The 16,550-nt window shown below is 39.0% G+C and overlaps 1 protein-coding gene across 1 annotated transcript in view; it reads right to left on the bottom strand.

Moving 5' to 3' along the window:
* The window catches only part of CCDC178 (coiled-coil domain containing 178), a gene marked incomplete at both ends in the record, with an annotated part of 360,112 nt that overhangs the window by 30,858 nt on the left and 312,704 nt on the right, over positions 1 to 16,550 (bottom strand). The window contains one exon of the mRNA XM_080920521.1: positions 9,117 to 9,251. Within this exon, the coding sequence (XP_080776647.1) occupies positions 9,117 to 9,251 (135 nt within the window). The remainder of the gene's footprint in view (positions 1 to 9,116; positions 9,252 to 16,550) is intronic.

Genomic DNA, 16,550 nt, shown 5'->3' on the forward strand with positions numbered 1-16,550 from the left:
AACAACAACAAAAAACATATCGATTACTATTCTAACCAGTTAAAGCATTGTGAGAGTTGTTTTATGACAGAGTACGTAGTAGTGCTTGGAAGTTTTTCTGCATGTGCCCCAGAATGGGTGGACTATTTTCCAAACTTGTTAGGTCAATTTAGTCAATGGAGTCTTTCAGGTTTTCCATGGATTGATTCTTTTGAAAAAACTAAAATTATGTTCTATTACAGAGAGGCAAACTTTGTGGCATCACACAGTAAGGAGCTCTTCTCATTCCTACTCTAATCTTTCTCAGTACGTGAACGACTTGCTTTATTCCTGGTATTGTTTCCCGGTGTGAGGGTTTTCATTTATCCACTTGTGTTATGCTTGGTGTCAATAGAATGAATTTCCAAATTTTTACTTCCAAACATGTTCATGTATGTCATAGGTGCCATAAAAACAGAGTGGCATTTTATCTACTGTAATTAAATCTATTTTTCAATTGGAGTTGTTAATTCCATCTATATTTTACATAAGATTTAGGGCCACCAGTTTCCGGTTCTCCTCAAATTAGATCTCTTTTTTTGTTTATTTATTTCAGTCTTTCCCTTCCTTTCTTCTTCCTACTTGGTGGTATTCTGTGAGAATGGTTCTATGAGTGCTTTTGCTGGATCTCTTTTGAGTTTGAGTATGGAAATTACACTGTGGCTTTCCAAGCTTCACTGAGGTTCTGTTGGGATTTCTCCGTACCATTTCATACTAATTTTAAGATGTAGATCAGAACAGTTCTAGCTTGCCTCTCATCCTTTATGGTATAGCCGCCATTTATGGCACACTTGTAGACAGAAGCTAGGACTCCTAAACCATGGCATTAGCTTTATTATTTAAATTTCTCTTTTTAAATGAATTAAAAATCTAAAAGTGTTTTTCTGCTCTTTTGTTTGTGATATGTGACCCTCTTTTTCCTTCAGGTTAAGATTTGTTTTTCTCCCATCTTTCTGATTGATTTCAAAATTACTTGTTGGGGTTTGCCAAACTTTTAGACAACTATAGCAGAAAATGTGTATATGAATTGGAGAAAGATACATAGCTCTGTACCTTTAAGATTGAATAACTTCTGTTAAGAATCACTCACTTAAATATTTCCAAGAATCAGGCAAATCATATAAAGAAAATTGTCACGTGCAGGTCATTTGAGCATGCATCGATTAGAGTTGTTGAATACAGAATGTTGACAAACAATGTCATCATCTTTTCTTTCTTGTATCAGTTTTGAAGGATGCCTTCTGTTAGAGTTTTGGGATGACTGCCCTTTGCCTTCTTCTTGTTCTTCTGCCTGATAGAGATGCCCTCCTGCCCTTGTTACTTCTGATGCAGTGTTAAAATTAGCCTTTAATTTTTTTATCCCATGGAATTGCTTCTATGATTGTTCCCTTTATCTTTGGCTTACAGAAGTTGATTATAATATAAATGAATATGAGTTTTATGTATATATCTTTTGAAGGGGAGGGCTTTCTGAATTAATGTGATCATCAGTGGATATCTTATCTCAATGATTATATCAAGTTTTATACATTCTATTGATTTAAGTATGCTTACCTTAGTATAGGACGACTTGAGCTGTAATTACTACTGCACAGAGTGTTACCTAAGAAGCAAATGTTATTATTCTACTACTTGGTCTGAGAAATGAAAGGTCATGAATGATTTACTGGATCCGGAATAAATACATTATTCTCCAGAATGCCAAACTTAAACAGCTGTCATTGTGCTTTGGTTGATAACTTAATCTCTTCTTTCTCACTGCATTTCTCTGACACAAGGGAATCTCAATAGTACAAAGAAAATTTCCGGGACTCTGTAGTTACAAACATGTTTCCAGTGACCAAAGTACCTGAATTTAATGTCTGTCTTCACAGGAGATATTGAATCTGGACAACATGCTTTACCCATATGCAATCTAGTTTCCTTTAAAAAAAAATAGGGTTAAAATGACAGAATATCACAGAAGTCTTTGGGAATTACATTAATTAAAGTATACAAAGTACTGAGAACAGTGACACATTGTAAGGACTACAAATCTTAAAAACAAATAGGAGCTGGAGAGATGGCTCAGCAGTTAAGACCACTGACTGCTCTTCCAGAGGTTCTGAGTTCAATTCCCAGCAACCACATCGTGGCTCACAACCATCTGTAATGAGATCCAATGTCCTTTTCCTGTGTGTCTGAAGACAGCTATAGTGTACTCATGTACATAAAATAAATAAGTTTTAAAAAATCAGTAAGTTTCAACTGTGTAACCCTAGCCCCCCAGAACTCTTGGGTTTGAAGTTCCTCCCTTCCCGTCATCCCATGGTTTTCTCTGTTTTATATTCAGCTACCCCTGGAAGGAAGCCTTACCCAAACCTCACTTTTGACAAAGACACCCTTCTGAATTCAGACCAAAGTACTTCTCTTTCTGCTTTCTAGCCAACCATAACATTTATCACGTGCAGCCGATTACCCTCAACCCAGTAATCAATTATTCTGTGCTATTTCACTGCTGATTTCAATGTTCAAGACATAGTTTAGATTATTCCTTTCAGGGAACCTCCCCTCTGTTCTCAGCGTGAACTCTTCTTGCCTCCCTCTCTACTTATTCAGCCGGATGTGCCTGCCCTCTCTGTGAGGTCACAGGCTCGTTAAGGATGGATATTGTCCCTTGCACTTATGGACCTCAGAGTACCAAAATGCCTTTCACACAGCAGACCCTAAGAGAGAAGTGCATTTGGGATGAACTGATATTCCTCAGCTTAGCTGCAGATGGCTGAAGATCAGGGACCACAGTACGCACTGTGCATAGCATACTTGTATTCAGTTAGCAGGGAGTATAGCCACTGCCGCGGCATGCTATGGCAATTCACTCCCCTAATATCAATCAAAATAAAATTTCCAGAGGCATAATTTTACCGGGGAAGGATAATGAGATAGTAAGTCCTAAAGGTAGGAGTATGAAGAAATGAGCTAACGTCCCTTTCAGACACCATTTTCTGGATCGGAAATGATTTTTCGGCAGCAGACATTTGTTTGTTAGCAATAATCAGTTTGCAACGAGAACAGAATGCTGATTTCACAGCCAAGGGAAGATATTTGGCCAAAGTGTGACTCAATCATTTTCCTGTTTTAAGTAAGAACATTTGTTTAATTCTTCCTGTTTCTATGCTTATGCATTCTCGAAGAGCAGCAGCAGGCGCCAAAGGAACTGAAGCCAGCCAAGCATCTCTTTCATTACATTATATGACCAGCAGCGTTGTGCTCATAGATGGAGTTTCCTGAGTTCCTGGGAGTCTAAAGCGCCGTGTGGAACCCGGAGTTGCTCGATTTTATTAATTAATTAATTAGTTAATTAATTCACAACACGGATATTGGAACCCAGGGCTTCACCTATGCTAGACAAGCCATCTATGACTGAGTTATACCACCAGCCATTGCTCTGTAAGCTTGTGGGTGTGAAAGTATTATGAAGTACATCTAGGTTCACAGTCAGTTGGTTTTGGAAATTTTTTGATAAGAATTAGTTGCATATTCAGAATTACCTTATAATAATATTAATAGAACATACACACACGCACACACACAAGAGGAAGATTGAGTTACAGTAGCAGGTTGCTAACTGTGTACAGGGATAATCATATACCTCAATTCATGAAGTACATTAGCCTTGGGAGACATACCTAGTGTATTTTTGTTTATGTTATGCAAGTATGTGCACACGTGCAAAGGCTTTCAGAAGACGATCTTGGGTATTGTTCTTCATTCCTTTGCATTCCTTGCTTACACACTCCCTCCACCTTTTACACACAATATATCTCCCTAGCCTGGAGGTTACTAATGTCTTTCTAACTCTGAAACTACAAGTGTGGTGTGATGCCATCCCTCCTCTCCTAGGAGTCTGGGGACTACACTTTGGTCTGCACGCTTGTCCAGCCAGCACTTCCCTGACTGAGCCATCTCACCAGCCCAGGTCCTGATGATACTAACCTAGCAACCAATCCACGGCCTCACTGCTTACCTATGCAAAAACCCAAATCAGGTCACTCAGAGCAATTCCCAGAATTCTCAGTTCTACAGAGAAGATTTACAATAATGCTTATATTTGGACGAAGTTGTAACATAAGTTTTAACGGAAAAACTTTACATTCGAAGGGGATACAGGTGTCATGGCAGGACTGTGGACAGCTGGCCAAGCGTGTGTGTGAAGCCAGGAAGCAGAGCAACAAGAGCAGGGGCTCTGTGCAGGCCAGCTCAGGCCTCCATCCGGTGCTGGGGCTCGGCCCACCATTAAGGTGAGCGCTCTCGCCTTAACTAATCTAATCTAGAAATGCCTCACAGATGCGCCCTGGGGATTTTCCCTACAGTTATTTTACCCCTTTCAAGAAAGTTGTCATTTCCTTTGCTTTACTCTCAGGAGCTTTGTATTTCAGGTTGAAATGCTGAATGACTGTTTTATTAATTTAATTTTTTTTACTTACTCATATCACATTCCACTCACTATCCCCCTTCTTGTCACTCCATTATCTTTTCTCCAATCTGCTTCCCACTTCTCCTCTGAGCTGGTGGGACCCCAACACTTTAAGTCTCTGAGAGGCTAAGTGCTTCCTCTTGGATTGAGACCAGATAAGGCATCCCTGCTAAAAGAACATATCCCCCACACATCCAACAGCTTTTGGGATAGCACCCTTTTCCAGTTGTCTGGGCCCACGGGAAGACCAAGGTGCGCATCTGCTATATACGTGTGGAGAGGCCTAGGTCCAGCCCATGTATGTGCTTTACTTGGTGGTTCAGACTCTGAGAGCCCTGAGGGTCCAGGTTAGTTGACTCTGTTGGTCTTCCTGTGGAGTTCCTATCCCGTTTAAGACCCACAAGTCTTATTAGTTTTAATGCTTCCCAGTGAACAGATGGCTCAACAGTTAAGAGCACTCTCTGCTCTTCCAGAATACCCAGGGGTTCAGTTCCCAGCACCCATAGGATAGCTCACAATCCTCTGAAACAACAGTCTAATGAATCTGATACCCTTTTCTGACCTCCACAGGCACCAGATGTTCACTTATATAAATGAGGGAAAAACACTCACACACTTAACCTAAAGATAACATATATCTCCAAACACTAATGCCCACTCTTTCTCTTAGTGAGATAAACAGTACAGTGACAGTAATGATAACTTTGACCTTTTCTTACCCACGGTCAATGCCTCATTAGTCACTTTATCAAACATATGGGACTGAGGGAGTTTTCTTATATGTTATTTGGTGCCTAGTGCAGAAGTGCTTAGCAGCAGGGCCTTTGGGTGAGTAAACGCAGCCACACTCTAAAGAAAATGTATTTTTATTGGGTCCAGTGTAGCTTACTAATCTTTCCTATACTTCTGTCCTATTGCTGGATTTTAGAGATTATAAAGAGTATTGTAACCTTATGTTGTAGTCTTTAGATGTTTGCCTCTCAAGCCAGCTTGCTAGGTGCTATCCCATCCATATTTCCTATCCTCTTCCTTCCCCAGCTCCTCTTATTACTGTTTCTCTTAACAGTGGCTCCTCAACTATGTTTTCTGCATTGAATATATTGCTGCACATATATCAAACCTAAGAAAAACTGTGTTGAAACTTATACTTTCAGAAAGATGTACTCGGTATGCAGCCCAGTCCAAGGTCTGATTTGTATGTGGTGGCTACTTTTGTTCTCAGGGTATTTGCTCTATAAGAAGTAAGAAAAGTATTACACATTACAGAGTCATGTAGATTAAAAATAAGAAAGAACAAGAATTACAGGAAAAATGAAACAAAGGAACTTAGTACTCTTTCAACGTATGAGGCCAAGACTGTGGAAAATGCGCCTACGTTATCAAAGACATGGTGCCTCATATAGTTGCTAGACCTGTGACTTGGTTTGGTTTTGTAGAAGTTCACTTTGGGTCCTATCAAAATCATGGTCAATCAGTGTAGTTAAACATTTTTGTTCTGTACACAAGGCCACAAAGTCAAATGTACTAAGTCTTCATTCTGGTTACCTTTAATCTTTCTGGCTTCTGCTTGAGACTATAAATGAAAAACTTCTTTGATGCTCCCTGTTTTCTGCTCAGTGCAGAGCTGCAGTCCTTGCCAACCCATTTGTCGCCCCGACAAAAGTGCTCCAGGCATGAACTGGCGGTTCACTTTTCGCTGAACATATGCTTTGACTTGCCTTTACACACAAACACACAAAATTGAATCTTCAAGAGTCTGGGCAGGTGACTTTTCGTCCAGTAGTTCTCTGCTATTGTACAGAATCATTTTAACAATCATTTAGAGACATAAAATATTTAGGTTTCCCATAAATCAACACAGAAAAGAATCCTGAAATCAAGTCATCAGAACACAGCAAATAAGTGTCTGGGCTGTTAGGCAACGTTTACCCTGTTGAATTGGACTGAATCCCCGACAGCCAAAGACTCCTCTGCAAATGTGTTAGGTGACCTCAGTATGGTTTACTAGACATGTATAATAAATGAAACCAATGTGGACATCGGGCAGTATCAGCTTAATAGTATGCCCCTAAAATAGCTGAGGGAGAATGGTGTCCCTGTCTCCGATACAGTAAAGCCCTGGGGGATCTTAGAAACTTCTAGAAAGGAGGGGACAGTGGCAACATGGAGGGTCAACAGTGAAGACACGAGTCTTCTTATAGAATAAGAGGCTAGAGCTGATGACCATGGTAATTGAAGGTTTGTGGCCTGGCAGATGCAGGTTGGGGTTGAACGAGGAAGAATTTTCAGCGACAGTCACCAAATCAGGCGTGTTTTTAACAAGTGAGTGAAGAAGGGTGTTCAGAAGGAAGGTTGTAAGCAGGGGACAGTGTGGGAACCAAAACCAGCAAGCTCTGTAAAGAGCTTGAAACAGCGAAGCAGAAGCTATGGAGGGCGCAGCGTGGGATGGCTGGCCGGAAGTGGGTCCTGGCGAGGGATGCAGACCAAGCTTTCCACTTGAAATCTGATCCTCACGGGAGGATTGTTTGCTTCCCTGGTTTTGTGCTGTGATTTTAATGGTTGCAATTTCATTTTTAATGAAGGTTAATGATTAATCGTTCTAAACTGAAGTTCTCTATTGCATAGTGAAAAACAATGTAGCCACTAACTTCACCTCCTGAAATACCCTCAATCTAAGTCAAACTGCCTGCTGTGTCTCTAGGTACAAGCTTAGTTTTCTCCTTGTCTCAGGCCACCCCTTCATTTCCGGATCACTCAGAGCCACTAACACAGACAACTGGATATTAATGTTGTCTAAGAACGTGAGGGTGCATTTTCAGTATAGAGACTGTTTGAAGGTTATGGGTTAAGCACTCACTTTACACATATTCAAATATGTCCCATTCAACATTTTCAATATTTGTAAAGATGTCGCAAATTACAGTGAAATTTTACAATTTGTACTATTTATAAGAACATAAATATTTAGGGAGAAATACAGGATTTTTCTAAGACTAAGTTATTGGGTCACCTAGAAACCATTGGACATTGAAAAGAGAATCACAATGAAGACCTGCCACACTTGTATTTTATTTATTTAAGTGATTATTTATTTAATTATTTTCCACCTATCTTTTAATATGTCGTGTGGTAATAGAAGTTGTGTTTTGCTTTAACAAAAACAATTTAAAGATGTTTCAGAATTTTAAACCAATACAATGGCCCTTTGTGCATAAATAACCATTAAGCTTTGGTGCACTGAGCATCATTTTTTAAACTTCCATCTCTACCATTTTATTTTAATTGTTTTTATAACCCAATCTCAATAGAACTAATATGGAAAGCAATCAGATACACAATCCTTGTGAGCAAATGTTAAAAAGGCATACTAACAATAATGGAATTTGTAATTTCTTAGTAGTTGTGGGAATTCTTTGAAAATTAATGTTTTTATTAAAAGGTTGGGAAAACACACCACGTAGTTGGGGTTCAGTACTCACCACACTGCTTCCTGATGACTGTGGATCTAGGATCACATTGCTACTTTGTCTTTAATGAAACAAGTAATTTCGCTTTATTTATTTATTTTTTTGTAAAACAAAAGATCATGCGTTTTCCTTTCGAGTGACATGTTTGTTATGCTTTATGACACTTTAAGTGGTAAAATGCAACATTGCACCAAGAGTCTTCACCTGGCCAACAGTGGTTTCCCAAGACTGGCAGACTCTTAAAGACCGTTGAGTCATCAAATGATTTTCCAGATTCCAACACAGGTAGCACAATGTCACCTGCGCCTGGGAGCACAGGTGCTCTTGGCCCAACTGTCTTTCAAATAGAGTCACTGCCAGAAGATGAAAGGTGACGGGTAGACAGGACAAACAAGGGCTACATTTTCAAACGCACACTTGACAGCAAAGCGTCTTCAGGAAATCAGTGTCGATGTTTCTGAACCCAGAATAGAGATGGCAGAGCACAGGGTGAGCGGCCATGAGGCCTGGGTTTGGATCTCCAGCATCCAAGTTAAAACATAAATCCTGGTGCAACACAATGGCAAATGGCATATGACTAAAATCTTGTTCTTGGGGAGGTAGAGCCAGGAGGATATCTGGGGGTCACTGACCACACAGGAATCCTGGGGTCACTCACCACACAATCTCTCCCAAGGAGAACTCCAGGTTGTATGTCAATCAGAGATTCTTTCTCATGAAGAGTGGAGAATGATTGAAGAAGACAAATTATGTGGAATTGATCCCCTGCCACACACACACACACACACACACACACACACACACACACACACAGAGAGAGAGAGAGAGAGAGAGAGAGAGAGAGAGAGAGAGAGAGAGAGAGAGAGAGCAGAAAGGTGTTCACAAGGCTTGGAGGCTGGAAAAAGAAACACATTTGTATAGAATGTATGTATCGAAATCCTCCCTGAGGTTTGAGATAAGTCAGTGCAGTCTCCCTGTTCCCCCAACATATGCATGGTATGTGGTATGTGTTCTCACTTACTGAATTCATCCTTCATGCCGTCCCAGTCTATCAAAGAGGTTAAAAATTTATAAAACTCTGATGGGATATGGTTTCAATGCTTCATCACACAGCCCGTCATTTGCTTTCCAATCTAGATGCGAATAATCTCGCCTCGTTCCCTTCAGTCACCTACCTGCACAGCTAATATTTTCTGAATGCTGTTCTGGGAGTCTCCCTGGAACTTGGCCAGCTTGGACTCGTTAAAAAGGATCACCATTCGGAAGTATTCTTGCCATTTCTGGTCCAGCTTTCTTTGCAGCTGACAGAGCTAAAGGCGACAGGGAGGGGAAAAACACGCAAGTCAGGGGAGGAGGGGAAATTAATGGCACCGTTCAAGAAGAATGATGGAGGGAAATATAGAAAGCAGCCAATGGCCCGTTCCGCACTGTACGGCCCTGACAGGAATTTCACAGTCTCTTGATTTTTCAGCCTGCTCATGTGCATTCGTCGGAAACCAGTCACATCTGGCCGCCAGGATGGGGGGTTAATTTTCTCTAAATGCCTCAGCAGTTTTGTTCTAGCTGAAGCAAACTCTGTGACTGCAGAGCTGATGAGTAAAATATTTCTACTTCACCCAGTTTAACTCAAAACCGATAGCCGCGGGACATATTGAACCTTTCTGTTAAAAAAAAAAAAAAAAAATCTTTTGACGCTTTTTGAATGGCACATCGGGTCGAGCCAAAGTTTAAAAAATGCAACCTGAAGACGGTGATGGACACCGTCACATCCTTTCTGACTCTTAAAGCTTACTACAGCTGAGGATGTGTGCTTCAGAGCATGACAAAACCAGGGAGAATTAAGTTAGCCATCAACAGCGGAGGAGAGGGAAAAGGCAGGGAGGGGGATTTCCAGCTATACTCCGGATTAATCTGCCTCCCTCTGATCACGTGACATGGAAACACGTCAGCATTAAAGTACAAAAGACGCAATGTTTAGAAGTGGCGCATTTAACTTTGGCCCTGAAGAGGGGGACAGAGGAGGAAAAGGGAGAGAGAGGGGCAGGGGAAGGGGGAGGGAGAGAGAATGAAAATGAATCACCTTTTGGTGATTCATCATACAGGAGAGTTTAATATAACAATTATTAACAGTGAAAATGAGAAAAGTGACAGTTTTGCATAGAAAAGCAACTCTTTCCTTCAGACAGCATTCTGTAAGAATGAATTACTATGGTAAGTCTATATTGAATTGGGATAAATTTATTAAAATTAACAATAAACTGAATTTACAAAAGACCCAAATAATCACATAATATATTTTGCCATTAAAAACTCATTTGGGAGGGGTGTCGCAAAAATAAGCACTTAGAGTGTGTTGCAAAGTGGGAAGAAACAAATCTATAACGAAGTGAGAATTCATATAAACATTTCTTCACACCTAGAATAAAACGTGTTGAGGTATGGCTATTATGTCAAAGGTACAGGAATAAAACCGTCTATAAAACATTCAAGAAATTTTTAGAAATCTTTTTTTGTGCATAGTTCCTTAAAGTGTTTTTGAGACTAGGAGCACACAGCCATCTGGGCTAGCAGCCTGCCTTCAGTGAGCTGAGCACCCAGAGGAGACACAGGAGTGTTCTTCCTCCTGAGTCCACGGGTGAGCCCACAATCTCTCTCCACTGCCTATATGGGGAAAGACCTCCGGAAACTCTCAGGCCTCCAACTGCACTCAGAGCTAGAACCAGCCCATCAGCATCAGAACCTTCCCATAAAGAGCTAAACACCCAAGACCAATCTCCCTCTGGAGGCCTTGTGCCCACAAATACACAGGAGATAAAAGCTCCATTCAGAGACAACAAGATCAACTAACATCAAAGATAAGCAGATAGCAAGAGGCAAGCACAAGAATTAAGCAACAGAAACCAAGACAACCTGGCAACATCAGAACCCAGCTCTCCTAGCACAGCAAATAGTGTATATCCCAACACACCAGAAGAACAAGATTCGGACTTAAAATTGTGCCTCATGCTGATGATAAAGGGCCTCGAGAAGCACATGAATTAGCACTCCCTTAGGGAAATATAGGATAACACCGATAAATAAGTACAAGCCCTTAGAGAAACAGGAAAACACAAACAAATAGAGAAAGGAGGTGAACCAAACCATCCAGGATCTAAAAAATGGAAGTGAAAACAATAAAGAAAATACAAAGAGAGACAACCCTGGAATTAGAAAACCTAGGAAAGAGGTCAGGAGTCATAGACACAATCATCACCAACAGAATACAAGAGATGGAAGAAAGAATCTCAGGGGCAGAAAATAATATAGAAAGCATTGATACAACAGTCAGAGAAAATGTAAAAATTAAAAAGCTCCTAACACAGAACATCCAAGAAATTTAGGACTCAATGAGGAGACCAAACCTAAGGATAATAGGTGTAGAAGAGAGTGTAAACTCCTAACTAAAGGGCCCAGTAAATATTTTCAACAAAATTATAGAAGTAAACTTCCCTAAATCTAAAGAAAGACAAAACCATGAACATACAAGAAGCCTACAGAACCCCAGAAAAAAATTCTTCCTGACTCATAATAGTCAAAACACCAAATGTTCAAAACAAAAAAAGTATACTAAAAGAAGTAAGAGAGAAAAAGAGACTGGTAACACATAAAGGCAGATTGATCATAATTACACCAGATTTCTCAACAGAAATTATGAAATCCAGAAGATCCTGGACTGATGTCATATGGACCCAAATGCCAACCCATGCTACTATATCCAGCAAGACTCTCAGTTACAATTGATGGAAAAACCAAGATATTCCAGAACAAGATCAAATTTACACAATATCTGTCCATAAATCCAGCTCTACAAAAAATAATAGATGAAAAACTTCACCACAAAGAGGAAAAAATACACCCTAGGAAAATCAAGAAAAGTATACTCTTGAATCAAAACCAAAAGAAGAAAGGCACACAAACATAATTCTACATCTAACAACAAAAATAGCAGGAAACAACAATGATTATTACTTAAAATCTCTTAACACTAATGGACTCAATTCCCCCCCTCCCACAAAAAAAAAGACATAGACTATCAGTCTGGATATGAAAAAAAGACCCAGCATTTTGCTGCATACAGAAAACTTATCTCAGCAACAAAGACAGCACTACCTCAGAGTAAAAGGTTTGGAAAAAACTTTCCAGACAAATGGTCCCAAGAAACAAGCTGAAATAGCCATCCTAACATCAAATAAAATAGATTTTCAACAAAAAGTCATCAAAAAAGACAAGAAGGGACACTTTTTCCTCATCAAAGAAAAAAAATCTTTCAAGATGAACTTCCAATCCTGAACATTTATGCTCCAAATACAAGGGCACCACATTCATAAAAGAAACTCTACTAAAGCTCAAAGCATATATTGCACCTCACACAATAATAGTAAGAGATTTCAACACTCCACTTTCATCAATGGACAGAGCATGGAGGCAAAAACTGAACAGAGACAGCAAAACTAGCAAAGGTATAAACCAACTGGAATTAACAGACATCTACAAGACATTTCATTCAAAACCAAGAGAATGTATTTTCTTCTCAGAACCTTGTGGTACCTTCTCCAAAATTGACCATATAGTTGGTCTAAAAACAGGCCTCAACAGATACAAGAACATCGAAATAATCCCATGCATCCTGTCAAATCACCATGGACTAAGGATAGTCTTCAATAACAACAAAACAACAAAAAAGCCACATACACATGAAAGCTGAACAATGCTCTAGTCAATGATGACATGGTCAAGAAAGAAATAAAGAAAGAAATCAAAGACTTATTAGAATTTAATGAAAATGAAGGCACAATATACACAAATCTATGTGATACAAGGAAAGCAGTTCTAAGAGAAATACTCATAGCTCTGAGCTCCTCCAAAAAGAACCTGGAGGGAGTATACACTAACAGCTTTAAATCACACCTGAAAGCTCTAGAACAAAAAGAAGCAAATACAAACAAGGAATAGATGGCAAAAAATAATCAAAAACAAATCTTAAATCAACCAAATAAAAACAAAAAGATTTAAACAAAGAATCAACAAAACCGGGAACTGGTTCTTTGAGAAAATCAACAAGATTGATAAACACCTAGCCAGACAACCAGAGGGCACAGAGAGAGTATCCAAATTAAAAAAATCAGAAATGAAATGGGAGACATAACAACAGAAACTGAGGAAATTCAAGAAATCATCAGATTCTATTACAAAAGCTATACTCAACAAAACAGAAAAATCTAAAGGTAATGGGGAATTTTCCTGACACATACCAGCTACGAAAGTTAGACCAGGATCAGAAAAACTGTCTAAACAGCCCTGTAACCCCTAAAGAATTAAAGCAGTCATCAAAATCCTCCCAAACAAAAAAAGTTCAGGATCAGATGAGTTCAGTGCACAATTATATCAGACTTTCATAGAAGACCTAATACTAATACTCTCCAAACTATTCCACAAAATAGAAACAGAGGGAACACTACGCAACTCATTCTTCAAAGCCACAATTATGCTCATTCCTATACCACACAAAGACCCTACAAATAAAGAGAATTTCAGACCAATTTTCCTCATAAACACTGATGTAAAAATACTCAATATAATTTTTGCAAACTGAAATCAAGAACACATCAAAATGATCAGTCACCATGATCAAGTAGGCTTCATCCCTGGGATGCAGGGACGGTTCAATATGCAGAAATCTATCAAACTAATTCATTATATAAACAAACTCAAAGGAAAAAAACACATGATTATGTTGCAGTAAATATTTAAAAACTTAAATTATTTATCCCTCTATCTGCCCCGAAGTCTCACTTCTCAGGCCCTGCTTTAGTTCGAGCCACGAGCACCTTTGTGGCCTGGTCTGAGCCACTACCATGGCCCAACTTATCTGTGAAACTCCCTTCCCTGGCAAGTTTCTACCTCCTCTTGTCTGCCTCTGGCCCAGGGTGATTCTCTACTCCCAAATCACACATAAATACAACTCTACAGGACAATAACTTTTCATACAGGTTTATATATTCAACTCTCAATCCACAAACCCTCTACACAACAAGATTGCATCAAATACACAAATATACAAACTGCCCTTCTATATGAGATATTAGACCTATAAAATCCTTAATGTTCATAATTATTTAATCCCAATCAATCCCACCTGGGTCTAGCTGGTCCTTGGGAATCTCCATGTTTCAACCTTCACCCTAATCCCCTGGCCTACTCAGACCTCTTCTCTCTCCCCCTTCCTCACCCCACCCAGTCACTGGCTTTCCTTTATTTTACTAATTAAAATGGGAAGGTTCAGACAAGTCACCTCTTGAGTATGTAACTAGGCAGCTCTTCTTGGGAAAGTAGAATTAACATTAAAATACAAACAGCTTCAGGACAATCTACATGAATATCTCTTTAGTTGCTGAGAAAGCATTTGACAAAATTCAACACCCCTTCACAATAAAAGTCTCAGAATGATTGGGAATTCAAGGCCCATACCTTAACCACAGTAAAAGCAATATACAGCAAACCAAAAAGTAAATGAAAAGACACTTGAAGCAGTCCTACTAAAATCAGGGACTAGACAAGACTTCCCACTTTCTCCCTACTTATTAAATATAGTATTGAAAGTCTTAGCCAGAGAAACAGCAAAATAAATGCAAAGGAATACAAATTAGAAAATAAGACTTTAAATATATCACTATTTACAGATGATATGATAGTATACTTAAGGGACTCCAAAAATTTCACCAGAGAACTCCTACAGCTGATAAATGATGTCAGCAAAGTAATTGGATATAAAATCAACTCAAACAAATCAGTAGCATTCTTCTACTCAAAGGATAAACAGGATGATAAAGAAATTAGAGAATTGACACCCTTCACAATAGAATATAAAATATCTTGGTGTGACTTTAACCAAGCAAGGGAAAAATATGTATGATAAGCACTTTAAGTCTATGAAGAAGGAAACTGAAGAGGACATCAGAAGATGGAAAGATCTCCCATGCTCATGGATTGGAAGGATTAACATAGTAAAAATGGCCATCTTGCTAAATGCAATCTACAGATTCAATGCAAACCCATCAAAATTCCAACTCAGTTCTTCATAGAGTTAGAAAACACAATTTGCAATTTCAATTAGAATAACAAAAAACCCAAGACAGTGAAAAATATTCTCAACAATAAAAGAATTTCCAGGAGAATCACAATCCCTAACCTAAAGCTCTATTACAGACCAATTGCAATAAAACCTGCATGGTATTGGCACAGGAATAGGCAGGTAGATCAACTGAATAAAATTGATGACCCAGAAATGAACCAACGAACCTATGGTCACTTGATCTTTGACAAAGAATCTAAAAACATTCAATGGAAAAAAGACAGCCTCTGCAACAAATGGTGATGGTTCAACGGGCAGTCAGCATGTAAAAGAATGCAAATCAATCCTTTCCTATCCCCAAGTACAAAGCTCAAGTCCAAGTGGATCAAAGTCCTCCACATAAAACCATATATATATATAGATATAATATATATATATATATATATATATATATATATATATATATAAAACTTAACAAAGTTAGACTCCAGAGAATCAAATAATCGTATTGAAAATGAGTTTCAGAGCTGAACAAAGAATTCTCAACTGAGGAACACTTAATGACCCGAGAAGCACCTGATTCAAATCAAAACAACTCTGAGATTCAAGCTCACAACCATCAGAATGGCTAAGATCAAATACTTATGTGTCAGCAGATGCTATCGAGGATGTGGAGAAAGAGGAACACTTCCCTCCTGTGGGGTTGTAAACTGGTACAACCACTCTGGAAATTAGTCTGGCATTTTCTCAGAAAATTGGACATAGTACTACCTAGGATCCAGCTATACCCCTCATGGACATATATCCAAAAGAAACTCCAACATATAACAAGGACAAATATTCCACCATGTTCACAGCAGCCTTATTTATAATATCCAGAAGTTGGAAAGAATCCAGATGTCCTTCAGCAGAGGAATGGATAGAGAAATTGTGGTACAGTGGAGTACTACTCAGCTATTAGTAATAATGACTTTAAAAATTTTCTAAGCAAATGAATGAAACTTGAAGCTATTATCCTGAGTGAGGTAATTCAGTCACAAAAGAACAATAATGGTATGTACTCACTGATAAGGGAATATTAGCCCAAAAGGCTCAGAATACCCATGAAAAAATTTACAGAAAAAAAGAAGCTCAAACAGATGAAAGACAGAAGATGGATGCCTTAGTCCTTTTTAGAAAAGTCAAGAAAACATTCATGGGATGAAATAATGGGACAAATAGAGAAGCAGGGATTGGAGAAAAGATCATCCAGAGACTGCCTCATCTGGGGATTCACCCCATATGCAACCACTAAACCATGCACTATTGCTGATGCCAAGTAGTGTTTACTGGCAGGAACCTGATATGGATGACACTTCAGAGGTTCTGCCTGAACCATACTGATACAGAGGAGGATGCTTGCAGCTAACCATCAGACTGAACACAGGGACCCCAATGAAGGAGCTTGAGAAAGAACAGTTTACAGTAGGGTGTTAGTAGTAAATGAATTATAAAGCTT

This window comes from Micromys minutus (assembly GCF_963924665.1).
Source record: "Micromys minutus genome assembly, chromosome: 8".
Taxonomy (NCBI): Eukaryota; Metazoa; Chordata; class Mammalia; order Rodentia; family Muridae; genus Micromys; species Micromys minutus.